Below are 17,380 nucleotides of genomic sequence, written 5' to 3'. Positions count from 1 at the left end.
ACCCTGTGATAGGCCACCTGCTAAATGGTCAGGGATGGCCAACATGATCCATGGTCACCGTGGCAGGGGACCAGGGAGACTTGGTTGTGGTGCTGCTCAGCACTGCAGGGTCAGATTCTGGCATGGTCCTCCCACATGGAGCACCATTTGAGCCTTTCTGAAATCAGCTTCTTGTGAAGGCTGTGAATCCAGCTGGGTGAGAAATATCCTGTGAGGGGGGATCAAGCCCGTGAGTCCAGAGAGGCTTTTACCTCCACTCTCTTTGGGCGCTGGTGTGAGGTATGAGCAAGCCTCAAGCTTTGCAGGGAGAGTGTATTTCTGTAAGAGCACACTTCTCATTTCTCCCTCCAGAGGAATCTCTGGGGCTTCAGAAGAAGGTGCAGAAATTGATGTCACAAAAGGAGAGAACCTCCTTTCCAGTCTTGCCATGGACAGACAGAACCTGGAGGCAGAGGGCTGTCAGTTGGTGTCATCCCTGCAAAGCAGCTGCCTTGTCCTGCAGTGACACTCAGGAGTAGGGGAAACACAGAGGCAGGACACTTCAGGCTCCTGTGTCCCTCGCAACCGCAGGCACCTGCCTCCAGGTATGTGGACCCAGGACTAGGCCTCTCACTGACCAAGCATGTTTTATCAGCAGAGTCTGCTCTTGGAGAAGAGCTGTCCTGCTCCCCACTCTCCCCAGCTGCTCTGGTTCTCACATGGTCACATCACAGGACACACGGCACGGACATCCTGGAGAGGGAATTTGTACCTGTTCCCATGCTCCATGGTGGATCCAATCCCTCCCCTCCTTCACCCCAAAGGCCAGGCTCATTCCTAAAGACCAGATGAAGGCTGAAGCAATTCCTCAAACAACAAACACAAAAGTCAAACAAGTTTCTTGTTTTGGTAAGAATTGTTTAATAAAAAGCAAGAGGCCAAAAAAAATGCCAAGACATGGTCTGGATGCCAGCACAGTTGATGAATTAGCAGTGTGTGGATGTCACGGGCATGCACTGTTCCAAGGTGAGCACACATGGACAGGTAAATATTGCATTATATGTTCATGCAATGATAATAAAAAGAAGTTGGGAAATCTCAGGTTTTTAGATCCAAACAAAAAGAACAAAAGTGGTTTGTATTTTTACTAACTCCAAAACCAAATCTTAAGCTCCTTTAAATTCAGAAAATGTTAAGGACAGATAAAGTTTAAAAAGCAATAAGGTTTTTTCCCCCCTCTGGTAATAAAGTGGCAATTTCACTGAATTTAGGACTTCTGCAACATCTATTTGCCTTTAGTGCTTATCTTGCTCTGATCCAGCAAAGGATAGCAGGATGGGGTGCACAGCATCCTGAGAAAGTCTCCCTTTGCTTTTCAAAGTGTTTTATTTGCACATGGAAAGGCGTCTTGTGTGTGTGTGTGTGTGTGTGTGTGTGTGTGTGTGTGTTTGCGTGTGTGTGTGTGTCTGTGTGTGTGTGTGTTTGCGTGTGTGTCTGAGAGTGTGTGTGTGTGTGTGAGTGCGTGTGTGTGTGTGTGTGTGTGTGTCTGTGTGTGTGTTTGCGTGTGTGTGTGAGAGTGTGTGTGTGTGTGTGTGTGTGCATGGAGGGGGTGTGTGTGTGTGTGTTGCGTGTGCGTGTGTGAGTGTGAGTGTGTGTGTGTGTCTGTGTGTGTGTGCGTGCGTGTGTGAGTGTGTGTGTGTCTGTGTGTGTGTGAGTGTGTGTGTGTGCGTGCATGTGTGTGTGTGTGTGTGTGTGTGTGAGTGTGTGTGTGTGTTTGCGTGTGCATGGAGGGTGTGTGTGTGTGTGGGTGTGGGTGTGTGTGGGTGTGTGTGTGTGAGTGTGTGTGTGTGTGTGTGTGTGTGTGTGTGTGTAGGGTGTGTGTGTGTGTGTGTGTGTAGGGTGTGTGTGTGTGTGTGTGTGTGAGTGTGTGTGAGGGGGTGTGTGTGTGTGTGAGGGTGTGTGTGTGTGTGTGCGTGCATGGAGTGTGTGTGTGTGTGTGTGTGTGTGTGTGTGTGTCTGTGTGTGTGTGTGTTTGTGTGTGTGTGTCTGTGTGTGTGTGTGTGTGTGTGTGTGTGTGTGTGTGCATGGAGGGTGTGTGTGTGGGTGTGTGTGTGTGTGTTTGCATGTGCGTGGAGGGTGTGTGTGTGTGTGTGTGTGTGTGCATGGAGGGTGTGTGTGTGGGGGGGTGTGTGTGTGTGTTTGCATGTGCGTGGAGGGTGTGTGTGTGTGTGTGTGAGTGTGAGTGTGTGTGTGTGTGTTTGCGTGTGCATGGAGGGTGTGTGTGTGTGTGTGTGTTTGTGTGTGTGTGTGTGTGTGTGTGTGCATGGAGGGTGTGTGTGTGTGTGTGTGTTTGTGTGTGTGTTTGCGTGTGTGTGTGTGTGTGTGTGTGTGTGTGCGCGTGGGGGGTGTGGGGTGTGGGGTGGGGGTGTCGCACCCCAACAGACATGCATGCCCTAAAGCTACCAAAATAGGAAAAATTCACATCCAGGTGATATTTAGCTTGCAGTTTTCAATAAACAGCCCTGCTCTGGGCAGAAATTGTAACTTTAAGGCAATTAACAGTTATGTTTGGCAATGTGTAGTTATAGCAAAGTCTGCTGCATGCAAAAGAGCTGAAAGAGCCATTCTGGGAGGCAGAAAGCTGCAAATGTTAAGCGTAGTTTTGAGTAGCTTTATATCAATGTAAATAAAGCAATTTACAATAGAAGAGCTGGTGTGATGAATAAGAACAGCAAGGGATATCCCTTGGACCAGGAATATCCTTGTGTCCACTCTTGTTCATGATGGTCTCTCAAAGATTCTTCAGCAGGTTGTTTTGGTAGTTCTGGACTGCACTATCTGTTTACTCTCAATCCTGTCACAAAAATAAAGGTGTGTTAAATCAATGTTTTGGTTACAGTTACAGCTGCTGAAGTGTCCAGGCAACAGAAAGACAAGAAAGAGGCACTGGGCCAACACCAACGTATTAGGTCTTATATTGAAGTCACATGAGCATCAAACTTTCCCAGCTGTGGACTGGTCAGGGGATAGATCTGATGGATGAATGAAGGCAAGGAAAGGGATGATTAGAAACAAAAGGGAGAGACGTCTTGAAAGAAAAACTACTGCATATGCATAAGGGAAAGTACTTGGGGGGTGGGTGAAAATGGTCTGGCCAGAGGAGTGAAGGAGTCCACTGTTGGTAAACAAAAGGTGTATGGATAGACTGCACAAACAGCTGTTCCAGAGAGAAGCAGGTGCACAGCTGATGAACTGATCCAGACATTTTCTGACAGATTATTTCAGACACCCCCATCCATACTCACTTTTTTTTTCCATAAGAGCATAGTCATCAGCACATTAAAAATTAGTCCTTTCATCAAAATTGTTTTCAGGCCCAGCTGTGATAAAGAGAGTGTGTTCAGGTGTTCATCTGGAAAAGTAACAGAAAATGACAGTCACAAGAGCACTGAGACATCCTTGTTCAAGACAGATTAAAAAGACATTGTAATGAAGCTGCTCAGTTGCGTAGGACAGGGATCAAGACTGAGAGACTCTAATTTCTTCCATTCAATAACCACTTAATTAACCAATATGCAAATCTGCCAAGCATCTAGCTGGTTTTAAATAATGTGTATTGTGAACCCAGGATGCTGTAGACATCCCTCCTTCCTCTCTCTAAAATTTGTTAAAGTTGGGCAGCAGGGAAACAAATCTAAATTTAATTCATGGAACAAAATTGTATTTGCATTTTCTATTAATCTGAAGTTTGAAAATACATTGTTCTGTTCTGGAGAAGTCAAGAGGTATCATCAAAAAACTTTTATGTTTATCATTGAAAACCTCTCTCTGAAAACCTGATCAAATCAGCACATTTACTGATGAGTATTTGCCTGAAATGGTGTTTTGGAAAGATTTGCAAAAGCACAGCTGTTCTGTGAGCTGGACAAGCTCAGGAGAAGGCTCAGCTCTATTGAACCGACAGGAACAGCAGTTCTTTGGGCTGCAGCACTGAGCTGGAGCACAGCTTGCTCAGAGGCACTGCAGCACACACAGCAGAAACTGCCTGCTTAGCTATTGCTTCATTAGGTGTTTGTGCACCCAAAAGTAAACCCCACTCCTCTGAAGTCTGAAAGGCAGAAGACAGTGAGGCTGACTCATATCAAAACCTCAAGTCCCTCAGAGATGGGCAGTAGCTGGTTGTTGAGTCATTGCAGGAGCATGTGGGCAATGGTTACACTGGTTGCATGAAATTGCCACCTTGGTTCTGGAAGGCAACCTTAACCCCATGACTCCCAGCCTTCACGGTTAAAGCCTGTGGGGCCCTTTTGAACACTTCCAGTCTGAGCTTTTTTGATCCAACAACAATTCTGCAAGCAGAGAACATCAGCAAAAAGCTGGGAAGACATTTCTTTGAATCAGGCCAGTCTTTACTGCTAAAATGCCTGTGTACGTACCTGTCCTGAAGTGTGAGGACAGCCCTGTAACACAGACAGTGCTGGCACCTGCAGAGAGTAAAGAAAAATGTAATCAATAACAAAAACGGACTTCTTCAGAAGCTCATAAAGGTATCTCTGCTTAGAAGGCCTAAATTAGAGTTTCTGGCCATCAAACCCTGCCATAAACACTCTTTTCTGCTGTTTTCAGGGTAAGCATGAAGTGCAATCTAATTTAACTTCAGTGTCCCACTGGCAAAGGAATGTCAAGCTTTCTTTTTTTTTTTTTTTACCCCCCGTGTGTTTTTAAAGGTCTCTCTGCTGTGACCCTTCATCTTGTTTCCACCAAGGAGGAAGAAGAAAGAAAACAGGCAACAAGGCAACGTTCCTCTGGATTGTGGGTGGTAATGGAGCAGTTTGCATGGCTGGGAGATGTGACCCAGTCCTGCTCACATAAACTGCACAGAGCCCCGAGCACCTCTGACCCTGCACACACCCTCAGCAATGCCATTACCACTTTCAGGGTCCTCGCCCTCCAGATCTCCAAAGCCCTTGTGACTGGCACCACACTGCATTTCATCTCTCCTGGCCCAGTAGGTTGATAGGTAGCTCGGTTCCACAGTGTTCTCAGCTGTTGGCACCTCCACAATGGCAGATGTGGGCTTCTCAGCAGAGTAAAAAGTGACACTGTCAGGGGAGTAATCTGTGATAAGGCACATTTCCAAATCTTCATCATCTTTAGAGGTCAGCCTGTAGGCTGAAGGAGATGGAGTAACTTCTGGAAGTGGAGAAAATAAGTGTCATTAGCCGAGAGTACACATTCATGGTTCCTTCAATTGCAACATACAGACCCTTAGAAATGAAAGGTTTTCAATTATTCCAGTGGGAAGTTGCCTGATCGTAGGGATCTTGTGCTAGGATCCCTTCAGAGAACCAAAACTTCTACCGCAGATGATGTAGGAGCTACTTCTATCAGTTAGGTTGTGTGAGAGACAGAGACAGTGATCAGGCAGGACCCCTGGAGCATCTCAAAATGCACTTGTGGACACCCACACCCTGGATGTTCACAGCTACCCTGGCCATTCCTCTCTGGGACAGCTTGCTCAACTCTGCTCTGCAGCCTGGGTGCACTCAGGAATGTGTACAACAGGTGGAGAGAGCACCTGAGCAACCTGGGCTAGTGGAAGATGCCCCTGCCCATGGCTGGAACACGGTCTTTAAAATCCCTCCAAACTCAAACTGTTCCATGATTCTGTGATGCTTTCTTCACTGCTATGACATGGAATGTATCCGGAGAGAGCTGAGCATCCCAGGGCCATTCTGCCTGTTTGCAAAGGTTTAGTCAAATCCCCAATTGAAATCCCACTTCCACCGCAGGTCCTGAGGGACAGTGGACAAGCCACTGAATCTAAATAAATTTAAATCATGTACCACCAGTCTCTCTAATGGTGCTCCTACAGCAGGAAGGTAGAGAAGCCACTGCAAAGCAGGAACGCACGGCTGTATGCAGGGAGAGATGGATGAAGCCAACAAATGTTTCATCATGTTCCATCACCTGACAGTGCAGTGCCAAACGTTTTTTGCTAAATTTTACCCTGCACAAGAGAGGTTTCAGGAGCTAAAGGCTGCAGACGTAAGACACCTGGGGTTCATTACTGTTTTCTTACTTCAAACTCTGCTAGCCAGTCAGACTGGGATTTTCCATACACATCAAAATACAACCTGTGGTTAGCTTTGTAACCCAGGACTCTAAGCAGTTAATCTGATTCTGTGAGAAGGTACTTCCCTAAACCTTTGTTCATGGCTAACACTAAAATGTTATGGGTGTTGAGTGCTCTTCCGATGACTAAATGAACTATTCAAAACGCACTACAGCCAAGATTTGGGGCTCTCAGCACCCCTCTGGCTGTATCTTCCATTGGCCTTCACAAGTTTAAATCAGAGCTTCAGCTCTCCTATATAAACTGATGCAGTGTTATTGCGTAGGACTGAGAGTTTAGATTAATCTTTGCTTTCTCCCTGTTCACACACCTCCCTGACAAATACTTCAGAAATGCTGAAGACAGCTTAGCTCCCAGATGAAGAACTTTTATTTTATTCCCACGGGAGGAGTTTGGGAAAACTCTTGGCTTCTAGAAACTGTCTCAAAATCGTATCTGTCACTGAAATAAATGCTCTTTGTCCGTTCGGTTGCCAGCTGTCAACACCACAGAGAAACAGTTCTCTATTAGCATCATCTCAGAAAAAACTAATCCAAAAATCCCAGTGGTTCACTCTCCAGCCCTTCTTCTAAATTACTGTTCATCTGCCCCAGCTTTGGCCTGGTTTTGAAGAACCTCATGAGACTCTTTCCAAACTCTGCAGAAATACAGTCCAAGGTATGTTCTGACTCCCTCAACCCCCATTTTCCATCTCCCATACTCCCAGTTTAGTTTAGGAAATAGGTTTTCAGTGGTTGATTCTTAGGGAGAGGTGATAGGTCCTTGTATGAATAACAGATGAACCAGAGTACATCAGGTTACGTGACAAACCGGGGTACAACACTGCCATGGGGTACATGGAAGCGAAAGAGAAGAGGAGGAATTGCTCGGCCCGTTCTTTTTTTCTCTCATCACGAGCACTCTGCTTTCTGAAGAGCTACACTTCTCCAAATTAGGGTGTATTTCTCCCTTTCAGCCTGTGCAATTCTTTGATCTCAAGCAGATGAAAAAATACTCTGTTTTTCACAGGAAGCTCTGGCAGCACCTGCTCTGCAAAATATTATAATTTCTCATTCTTAGAGTGGTGCTGCCCTTGCTCTGGTGCTGTGGATAGTCCCAATAAGTTCCTCTGTGTATCTTCACACTGTCAGGAAAGTTTGCAGAGAGTTTTGGTAAATACCGGTCATTATAACCACAGCACCGTGACCTGTTATTCTGTCTTAATGGGCTGGCGGATGTGCTGGAGATATTCCATATTTATAATACCTATTTACAGGAAAGATTGAAAAGTAACTCGTGTTACTCTCAGTGTCCACACTGCCTAATTTCATCTTTTCTGAAGAATGTTTTCCAGGCAAAGGAACAGGAGCTGTTGGAATGCTACTCCTGCTCAGTCTACAGAGAAAGACAACTCATGAGGCTGATGTCTCGGAGAGAGCAGCAGAACCCTGTTCCACTATCAGACATTGACCTCTGCCTTTTTCCCCACCCCTAAACATGCTGCAGTGGAAATCCTGAACTGGTTTAATACCAATTTTGTATTGCACAGAGAACGATCTCATTCTCCATTCCCTCCAAGGCAAACTCTCTGAATCTCTGGTCACTCTGGAATCGCTGTGACGCTGTGACATGTCTTTGATGCTTTCCTTAGCCTGAGATATGATATTCCACAGTCAACCTGAAACTATCGTCTGATTGCAGGGACATCTATACCCCCTCACACACTCATGGAGACTAACCTTGACCCCAGAGGAGCAACTCCAAAGAATGAACAAGCACATTAGTGATGTACCCTTGTCTGTTCTCCAATGCAGGTTCCAAAAGGTCGTCTGTGAGATGTGCCAGCCCTGCATGACTGCTGGGATCGACACAGCAAGACTAAAGGAACATATTTAGGATCTGAACTCTTCTCTGGACTTTCAAAGCTCTTGTCTGCAGACACTCAGGTAACAGAAGCCATGTCCTAGTCTAGCATTAGCCAAGCCATCCAGAGCAGAGATACCCTGCAGAGATTCAGTGTTTGCAAATGCGAGTATGCTGCTTCACAGGCAAACTTCAGGTATAATTCTAGTCTCCACTCAAAAAATGTGCTTGTTCTTGCCTCCGTAATTATTCTTGGGAAAGTCAAACTACCAAAACCACCCAGAACCTTCCTCAGAAACCATTTAAGAGGAAGATTTCTAGCTAAACCAAAACTAACAGTGAATTGATAGAGGAAGATACCCAGTATGTGAGGAGAAATCAAGTGTTCAAAGGACTAAATAGTTCTCTAGCTTCAAACGAAGATGAATCCTGGGCTTTTAGCTTATGTTCACATTAGGAAGAAATTGAAATGCATTTTTCTTAGATTTCATGTTCGTAAGAAATAGCCTAGTTCTGTTCCTGTGCAGATCTACTCATGCGTCACCCAAACCGCAGGAGAGATTTAGTATGATTTCTTCTCACAGGTGACTGAGGTGGCTTAACCCCTCTGTGGGACAGTTGCCTGGAAACAAAAAGAATAAGTGTCTGCTGATGAACCTCCTGAGAAGCTCTGTCATTTTCACAAAATACTTTTCCATGCTTTTTCTTCCAAAATCAGACTGGGTTTTAACTGCCAGATCAAGTTTTCAATTTGATATTCCAGAGATTTAGTTTCTAGGAAAAAAATTCTTAGAATCCTAGAATGGTTTGAGTTTGAAGGGAGCTTTAAATGTCTTCTAGCTCAATCTTAAATTCAAAAAATTCAACTAAAAACAAAAGAAACTTTCTGAATTAGGGAGCAACCATTAATGTAGCCCCAGACAGGTAAAAACCTCAAAACACTAAAAGGAATCAACCTAAAATCCCTTTGTAGGTTAAAGTTAATTTTTATGTTGACATCAAAAAGTCAGAGGAACTTTGGATCTCACGCTTGTGGAATTGTCTCAGACATGTCCAGTTCACTCAAAAATTACATCCTTTCCCAATCAGTCAATTTAATGGGTGCATTTAATTAGCTGACTTATTTGAAGTCATACTTTTTTGTTGTTTCCAACAGTTACTCTCCCAGTTCCAGTATCCCATGCACCCCAGTTTGAATCATTGCAGGTACTGTAGTCTAAGTCACCCAGGGCATTTCTTCACAATGCTGTGTGAAACTAAGACTTAAATATGAACCCAGAGGAATCTCTGACTTTCTTCCCTCTCAATGTAAGGCAGACTGTTTCTGTCTGACAGGGCACAGAAATTAATGATATGCCAACATCATGAACCTGAGACACTGAGGATGCTGTTTCTTCCTACTATTCCCAGTGTCCCTGCTCCACCTTCAAGAGCATCCTGCTTAGAACTAATCCTGGGTTCATTTTCTTTCAGCCTTCCCTCTTCACTCTTTAGATTTATGCGCATTCTCCACGAAGGCAGAGCTATTCAGAGACACTGACCACAGGACACTGCTCCTGCCTTTACACCTTCATAGACTGTCCTTCTCCAAATCTCACACACTTGGCTTGTCTTTAAATCTAGTCTCCCCTTCCAAACACAAATTTGCTGTATTTTTTCAGTTTCCCACTCAACAGGAAGCCCCAGTCATCATGAGAGTAACCAGGCAGGATAAAATTTTAGTTTCCCTTCCAAATGCAATCTTTGTGCTTCCTGACAGCTCACAGTCTGTAACAGCAGTTTTTACAAATATAAAAGAGGACTTTAGTTTGGGATTTTAAAACTGAAAGATCATAACATATTCTCTTGGGCTAAGACTCAGAAGATCCAGTCTCCAAGCCCTTAGTCAGAAGAGCCCTCGCTCACCCTGCGTGGCCGTTAAACCGGTGTGAACATCACCCTTTTTCTCACTGTTCTGTCCTGCAGTGGGTCACTGCCACACCACAGCCAAGCACTCCTTGCATTCCAAGACAGCATCTCTATTCCAACTGGCTTTTGTCAAGGGAAACTGAAAATAAGTTGGAATATGTTTCCATAATAGTCCCTACTCCATCCACCCAATAAAAAAGTGATTTGCCAGTCCTGGTGTTCACATGGAATAGAAAGCTCAAACTTACTCAGAGTAACAGCCAGTCGGGTCCCAGTTCCAAATGTGAGTTTCAGGTATCCCTGGCTGGAACACTGGTGTCAACCTCTACAAAAATGTGGACAGGTGTTCTCAATTCCTACTGACACCCAGGGTAGCAGACAATCCATAGCAGGGATAACTTAAGGGAACAATGATGAAACATGCTGATTTAAGACACCATCAAAGTACCAAAGCAATGTACTAGAAAACTATCAGGATCAGAAACACAGAGATCAAATGAAAGATGTTCATTCCTTCACTGGTTACAATTGTGTGTTACGTGTTTTGGGGGGATTCAAAGAACAATCTGCTTTTCCATCTGTAACGTCACCTAAAACTCCAGTTCCCTAAGCCATGCAGTTAAAGGCCACAGCCTTTCAGTTCATGTTTTCACCTGAACATTTACTACCCTTGATCACCAACAAAGTTCTTTTCTGTAATGTCAGCTTCTTTTTTTTAATAGCCGTGGCAGGGTGAGGAGAGGTTATTCTTACTAAGGGCTTGGAGACTGGATCTTCTGAGTCTTAGCCTAAGAGAATATGTCATGGTCTTTCAGTCTTAAAATCCAAAAATAAGGTCCTTCTCCATCCCCATAATTCACATGATTCTGGAAATCTTTGCAAGGACTCCTTTTGACCTTGGTTATAGCTCTCTCTTTACAAATTTCAGTGGCACACTGTGACCCTGTCCAAGTCTTAGAGCTTCATAGGTGTTTGCAAAGGCAAACTGAGCCGTTTAACTCTGCTAGTTGGGGATTCACGTACCGTCACTGAGCTGTGCAGCAGCCAGAGCAAATATTTACACTTGGCCCTGCATCTGCGACAGCTCAGCAAACCAGGATTCAAGTCCCAGTCACAAACAGAGTCTACTTGCAATGTTTGTGGATAATCCAGTGTCTGTACATTAGACAGGCCAGCTAAAGGGCAATCCAGTTCCCATTCCAACAGTAATATTAAAAATGTTACAGTGCAAGGTTCCTTAGTGTGATTCTGATACGAGCAGTGACTAAAATGGTGATAATCACTGAGAGAGGATATTTTCTAAATCAAAGAACCATAGAGTGGCTTGGGTTGGAAGTGACCTTTAAAGGTCATCTGGTCCAACTCTTTTGCAATGACCAGGAACATCTCCAACTAGATTTCTCAGAGCCCCATCCAACCTGACTTTGAATGTTTCCAGGAATGGGGCATCTACCACCTCTTTCAGCAACCTGTGCTGGTGTTTCATCACTCTCAGCAAAAAATTTCTTCTTTAACTCTAGTCTGGATCTACCCACATTTAGTTTAAAACCATTACTCCCCATTCTCTCACTGCAGGTTTCAATAAAAAGTTTGCCCCCATCTTTTCTATAAGCCTGAAAGTACTTATTTGTACTGAAAGGCTGAAAAAAATAAGATCTCTGGACCCTCCTCCAGGCTAAACAGCCCTGTCTCTCTCAGCCTGTCCTCACAGGACAGCTGCTCCATCTCTCTGATCATTTGTGTGGCCCTGCATCCACTCACACTGGTCTGTGTCTGTCCTGTGTTGGGGACCCCAGAGTTGCAGGCAGCACTGCAGGTGGGGTCACACCAGAGGGAAGCAGAGGAGAATCACTTCCCTCATCCTTCTGGACACGCTGCTGGGGATGCAGCCCAGGACAGAGTTGGCTTTCTGGGCTGTGAGTTCACAGCTCTGTCTCATGTCAGGCAATGTAAATATTATAAACTTTCTTGTGTTTCAATGGATCTCCATCTGACATATAATCTCTGACTTTTCTTGAGGCCAGTGGAAGTGGCATGGATAGATCCTTAGGGGAGAACAAATCCACATGACTGACTTGGCAGAAGAGCAGAAACAGGCTTTGCCTTAGCTGATCCCAGGACTGAAATGGATGGAGGAGCACTGAAAGCACGTCCTGCCTGCAGCCGCCTCCAGGAAGGGCTGCTTGGACACCTGCCTGAGCTAAATCCACGGGTTAAGGTGGGCTGCAATGCTTCTGACAGCTGCCATTCCCCAGATCTTTGTGTCTATCCAAAACAAACTTGCAAATCAGTCAAAAAATCAGGATAAATGTACCTGGCAAAACCAGAAGTCTTGTCCCAGATCCAAATGTCAGTTTGTAATTACTGCCATAGTCACACACTAGCACAGGCCACTACAATATCCAGAGCAGTATTGAATTGAGCCTTCAACAAAGAAACACCACACCTAAAGAAATCCTCTTTATCTCTGATTACACAGATACATTTAACCAGGACTTTTCTTCTCACTGCCTTTCTTTCCGTGTGCCATTTTGTGTCTTTCGCACTCCCAAACGCCTGCTCCTTGGTGCTCCCCTCCATCAGCTCATTACAAAATGGGCCTCTTCATGCAGCCCTCTCAGGGGTCATTGGAGGGCTGGGATATATTCCATCCTGGATCTGCTTCTGAACGAGGCTATAAACACTCAAACATATTTCCATACATCTCCTCTAAGCTCTCTTTGCCAAATACCTTTCTCCATGTTTAACTGAGTGGAAATAACTAGTTTTGTTTACAGTCACCTAAGATGGAAAACCCCTACCCTTCAGTTATCAGGGAACATTTTATGATCCCTGCCACAAAGGCTGGTTGCATTGGAATGGATAAAAGGATAGGAATAAGAACCTGAAACCAGCCTAGGCTCAGGGTCACTGATGCAGTTCACCTCCCCAGCAGTCCAGACTTCCAATACAGGAGGCATCTCTACAACGCCAGAGGTGGTTCCACGATTTAAATGATTGCTCTGCTTTTCAACTAAGAAAGTCCTTTTATTGCCAAGCCACAGGACAGCCCCAGGACAGAATAGTTTAATGAGATTGCAACACTAAGGAACTGACCCACCTACTTGACAAGAGGGTGACTTGAATCCCTCAGCCAAAGGTGAATTGGAGGCTGTTGCCACAACAGCAGAGCACTTGACAGAAACTCAGAGTTGGCTCCCAGCTGGAAACCACACCTCCCTCAGGGAGGCTGCCCTGGCAGCCTCCTCACTTACACCCTGGGCAATCAGGAAGCTCTCTGGGAGGTTCTGCACTCCTGCAGAGCGGGTTGGTGATGGGCAGTCTCACTTGTTTGTCTTTTTGGGGTCTTTCCTCTTCTGTCTGTCTGCTCAGTCAGATTAATGTCATCCTTTCACTGTTCACACCTCAACCAGGCTGGAACCAAGCATTACAGTGATCTGCAGCTTTTGTCTCTCTGGTTATGCTCAGTAAAACAAACTACCTATGTACAGATGTTTTACAGCACTATCAGCAAAGGTGCACGAAGCATGATCTGAGACCTAAGTGAGTCAATGGAAAGTCCTAAGGTAAACAAGAGAATTGAGCTACTTTGCATCTCCTGCATTGCTGTCCACACCCCTGCTTAGAAACCGAGCATGAGTTGATCAATCTGTATGCCCTAAACCTCTCCCATGTTCCTGTGGACTACTGGACTATCATCATATCAATGCCATGTCCATAGCACATTTCTCTAAACAGCAAGTCCTCCACCTGGAAAAACTTGTAGACACAAGAGTATTTTGAAATACAACCCAAGGCCTCCTTCCCATCTGCAATGTGACCCAGTAACACAAAGAAATTCCACAGTGCTTTCCAGTCGACACCCAAGGGTTTCCAATCATGAGACATAAGAAAGCTGCACACTCACTGGGCTGGACAGAGAGTCTGGTCCCTGAGCCAAAGGTCACCTTGGTGTAGCTGTCACACAGCATTTCCTTCCCTAACAAAAAGCCCAGCAAGGCAGAGCAGCACCTCTCCCCCAGCCTTTGCCCAGCCATGCCCACGCTCACAGGGGCAGTTGGGTGACAGTGTTCCCACTGCAACAGAAGAACACCAAGATGCAGTGGCAAAGGGACAGAGTGCCCACAGGATCTTTGTGAGCAGGCATGTGGCTGCTCTGTCCATTCCAGCCCAACTGAGAGCAAGAAGGATGAAGTGAAGATACACCTCACCCCTCACAATCTGAGTGCAGGATCAAGGACACTGTTGGACTTAGCAAATACAAACCCCACCCTGAGCAGCTGCTGCTCATGCTCTGGAATGAATGAGGGGAGATGTCACGCAAGTTCACCATCGCAGAGACTCCTCTACGCCATCTACAGTTAGATGTTGCTTACCTGGAAGGACTGAAAGCACCGTCCCTTTACCCAAAGTGACTTTGCCTGCGACATTTACACCCTGACACATTTCATTACAAAAACGGCTCTGTCAGCCCTGCACAGGATCTCAAGCACAAGCACCTGCACCCAGGCAGCAGCACAGCTCCCTCACACAACAGGCACCAGTCCTGTGACATTCCCTGGAATAAGGCAACATCTATACCCCAACTCCCCTGCACTTTTCTGAAAAGCATTTCCCTTTGCCTTTCCTAATTTTTAGGACCCATGAGACACAACTCCTACCCATGGCAAGGCTTTTCCCAAGTCAAGGGGACCTACTCCTGTGTAGGGACTTCATGGAAATTCCCCGGGTTTGGGTGTTGGTGTGTTTCAAAGCTGACAGCAAGACCAGTCGTTGCCCATGGAATTGGGCACATTTCTGGCACCCCAGACCAAGATCCATTTGCGGAAGCAGAGAGAGCAGGTTGAGAAATAAGGGACCAATCAGTAGATTCCATTAATATCCAAGGGATGCCTGTTCCAATCTGATAAATATAATGCTCAGGAAGGTGGAAAGGGAAGACAGGGATTCCCACCAGCTGGACAGCAGTTGTACTCACTGGGCTTCACAACCAGGCAGGTCCCTGTGCCCAGTATCACTTTGTAGCTCCCTGCGTTCACACAGTCCTTCATGCCCTGACAAAAACCAGCAGCTCTCTTGTCAGTTACTCTTCCAGAAACTTTCAGCAGATCAGCTCCTTCCAACCAACAGAGATTATGAAGCCAGGAATAACTGCAGCCTTGGGAAGAAATCCCTTGGCAATCCCATCCACAGGAGAGATGACAGCTGGGATTGTGCTGCAGACAAGAGCACTGTTCATTCATCCCTTCCTCAGTAGAGCAAAAGAGAAGCAGCCAGGGTTTTGCAAGACAGAGCCAACAGCATCCCACCCTCATTTTCACAGGTGTGGATGGGATGAACCGGCCACCCCTGAGCAAGAGGGCTCAGAACCTCTGTCTGCTCATGTGAAAGGAGAGAACAGGAGCTGGCAGGGGTAAGTAGAAGGATTAAGTACATGATCTTGTTGAAGCAAGGTCCCTTCTGCTTCTACGGAAAGCAGAGCAAAAATTCCTCAGAGATTGAATCTGTCTCCCTCCGCTACCCCAACACTAACTTATGACCCTAAAACTGTTCCAGAGGGTGGAGCAGGAAAAAGCTTGAAAACTTACTGGGATATATTCTTAGCTGAGTTCCACCTCCAAAGATGACCTTGCTGCCATAGTTAGTCACATAGTGTTTGTCTTCACAACAACAACCCTGTCAGTCTCTCTCTCTATGGGCTTATTTCCTGGAAAGCTGTGCTTTGTTGTCTGGGGGCTTCTCTTCCATCCTCATAACTGCTTCATCCCTTTCAGCTCTGGCAGAGAAGACTCCAAAGGGTATCTTTGTCCCATGTAGGGAAAAGATGTAGAATTATGATGACAGCTCCTCACTCAGCCCAGGAAACTGGCCCTAAAATGGAATGATCTTTTCTTGTGGCTACCTGCACACAGTGTGCACAATCAAAATGTCTTTCTGGCTCAGGGCTGCTCTCTGCCTCTTGCTCCCTTCCCATGCACAAACTGCATCCCTGTGCGGACCAGTTTCCAACACAACCCAAGTACTTTACTCCAAGGAAGGAATGTGACCTTCCTATCTCACTTCTCTAAACTGCATTTCTCCCTACCATGTATCACCTTCAGTTGTGTCCCACTCCCAGGGTCAACTTTCCAGCTGATGCTGAATTCACACTCTGACTCTTCTGTGAACAGAAACCACACAGGATTTTTACTCCACAAAACAGTACAAGACTTCCCACAGAGATCAAGGTGGGAAAAAACTGATAGGACCCTTGTCAGGTGCTTCTGACCCCTACATAGGGATATCTTTCCACTCCCATTCCTCTGACCTCTCCAGGTAAAACGATCAAGAAATGCATGCAGAGGGAATTCCTACCCCATGCCCAGGTGGGCAGGCAGATGAGAAAGAGTCAACTCCTCTGACAGGGTGACAAGGTCCCTCTTCCTGATCCATTTTTTAGCCAAAAGGACATTTAACGGGGATCTACTCACTGCTTTTCACATAAAGTCTACTGCTGGGCCCAAAGGAGAGCCTGACAACACCTGCCCCTGCAAAGCACCACAGCAGAGACAACTTCACCAAAACCTCAAAGCTATCAGAAAAGAAACACCCAGAAGACACTGACATTTGGCTTTCCCAGCAGAGGTTGGAAAAAACAGTGAAAAACAAGGGAAATCCCTAATTTCTGAGGTACAACAACATGCCCCCCATCCCTCAGGCTGAGAGAGAGCTGCTCTCCCTCTGATAAAGGCTCTTGCCCAGAGGGGCTGCAGTGCTGCTGGAGCCTCTTCAGGAGCAGCAAGGGCTGCCTAGGGCAGAGCTAGTGAGGCACAAACACTTCTCTCAATCTCATGGATTGATTTCCCTTTGCAAAGAGTTTTTTCTCTCTCTTCCCAAATACAAACTTTCTTCCTGCCCTGCTCCTCCCCTAGCAGCTCACAGCTTTTCCATTCCCAGAGGGAGGACACAGGATTCTGTGTTTACACAAATGCTTCCCAAAATTTACACCTCAGCACCTTATTGCCTTGGACATTTCTGCATTGTCCTTCAGGGCTGTAACAAACCTTTGAGGCAACTCACAAGGTATCACATCTCGCTTTGTCCCAGCTCAAATGGTGGACCTGAGCCCATCCAAAGCAGAGAACAAAAGCCATGATGGTAGTGCTCTCATCTCCCTGAAGCATGGCAGCTGTGGCTGTGGCTGACAAGAAACTTCCCAGCAAGGCATGGGATTTTTCCCATAATCACACAGACCTCAAGTTGAGATTTACTTTGTCAAACACAGCCCCATTAAAGACTACCCAGAGAACTCTGAGGTCATGGGATAGCAGGGAAGGCACTTCAGGCATGGAAAGGTAAAATTAAAGAATGAATATAAAACCAGTCCCATTGCAAGAGAGGAATTGGGAAGACCAATAGCAAGGTGTACACTCACTGGGCTGGACAGACAGTCTAGTCCCTGAGTCAAAGTCACTTTTCTCTATCCATCACAAAGCATTTCCCTCTCTAACAAAAAGCCCAGCAAGCCACTGCAAA

General features: G+C 45.8%; 1 gene segment (V, D, J or C); it reads right to left on the bottom strand.

Moving 5' to 3' along the window:
• Nucleotides 1-882: 882 nt before the first annotated feature.
• Nucleotides 883-17,380, bottom strand: part of LOC139675311 (M1-specific T cell receptor alpha chain-like) — a 30,445-nt gene continuing 13,947 nt past the window's right edge. The window contains 5 exon segments of the C gene segment in view: nt 883-2,833; nt 3,285-3,391; nt 4,416-4,463; nt 4,909-5,172; nt 12,180-12,226. Coding sequence covers nt 2,828-2,833; nt 3,285-3,391; nt 4,416-4,463; nt 4,909-5,172; nt 12,180-12,226 — 472 coding nt within the window.

Source organism: Pithys albifrons, chromosome 8 (genome assembly GCF_047495875.1).
Source record: "Pithys albifrons albifrons isolate INPA30051 chromosome 8, PitAlb_v1, whole genome shotgun sequence".
Lineage (NCBI taxonomy): Eukaryota > Metazoa > Chordata > Aves > Passeriformes > Thamnophilidae > Pithys > Pithys albifrons.
The sequence above is the reverse complement of the archived record's forward strand: the minus strand, read 5'-3'. Positions and strand labels throughout refer to the sequence as shown.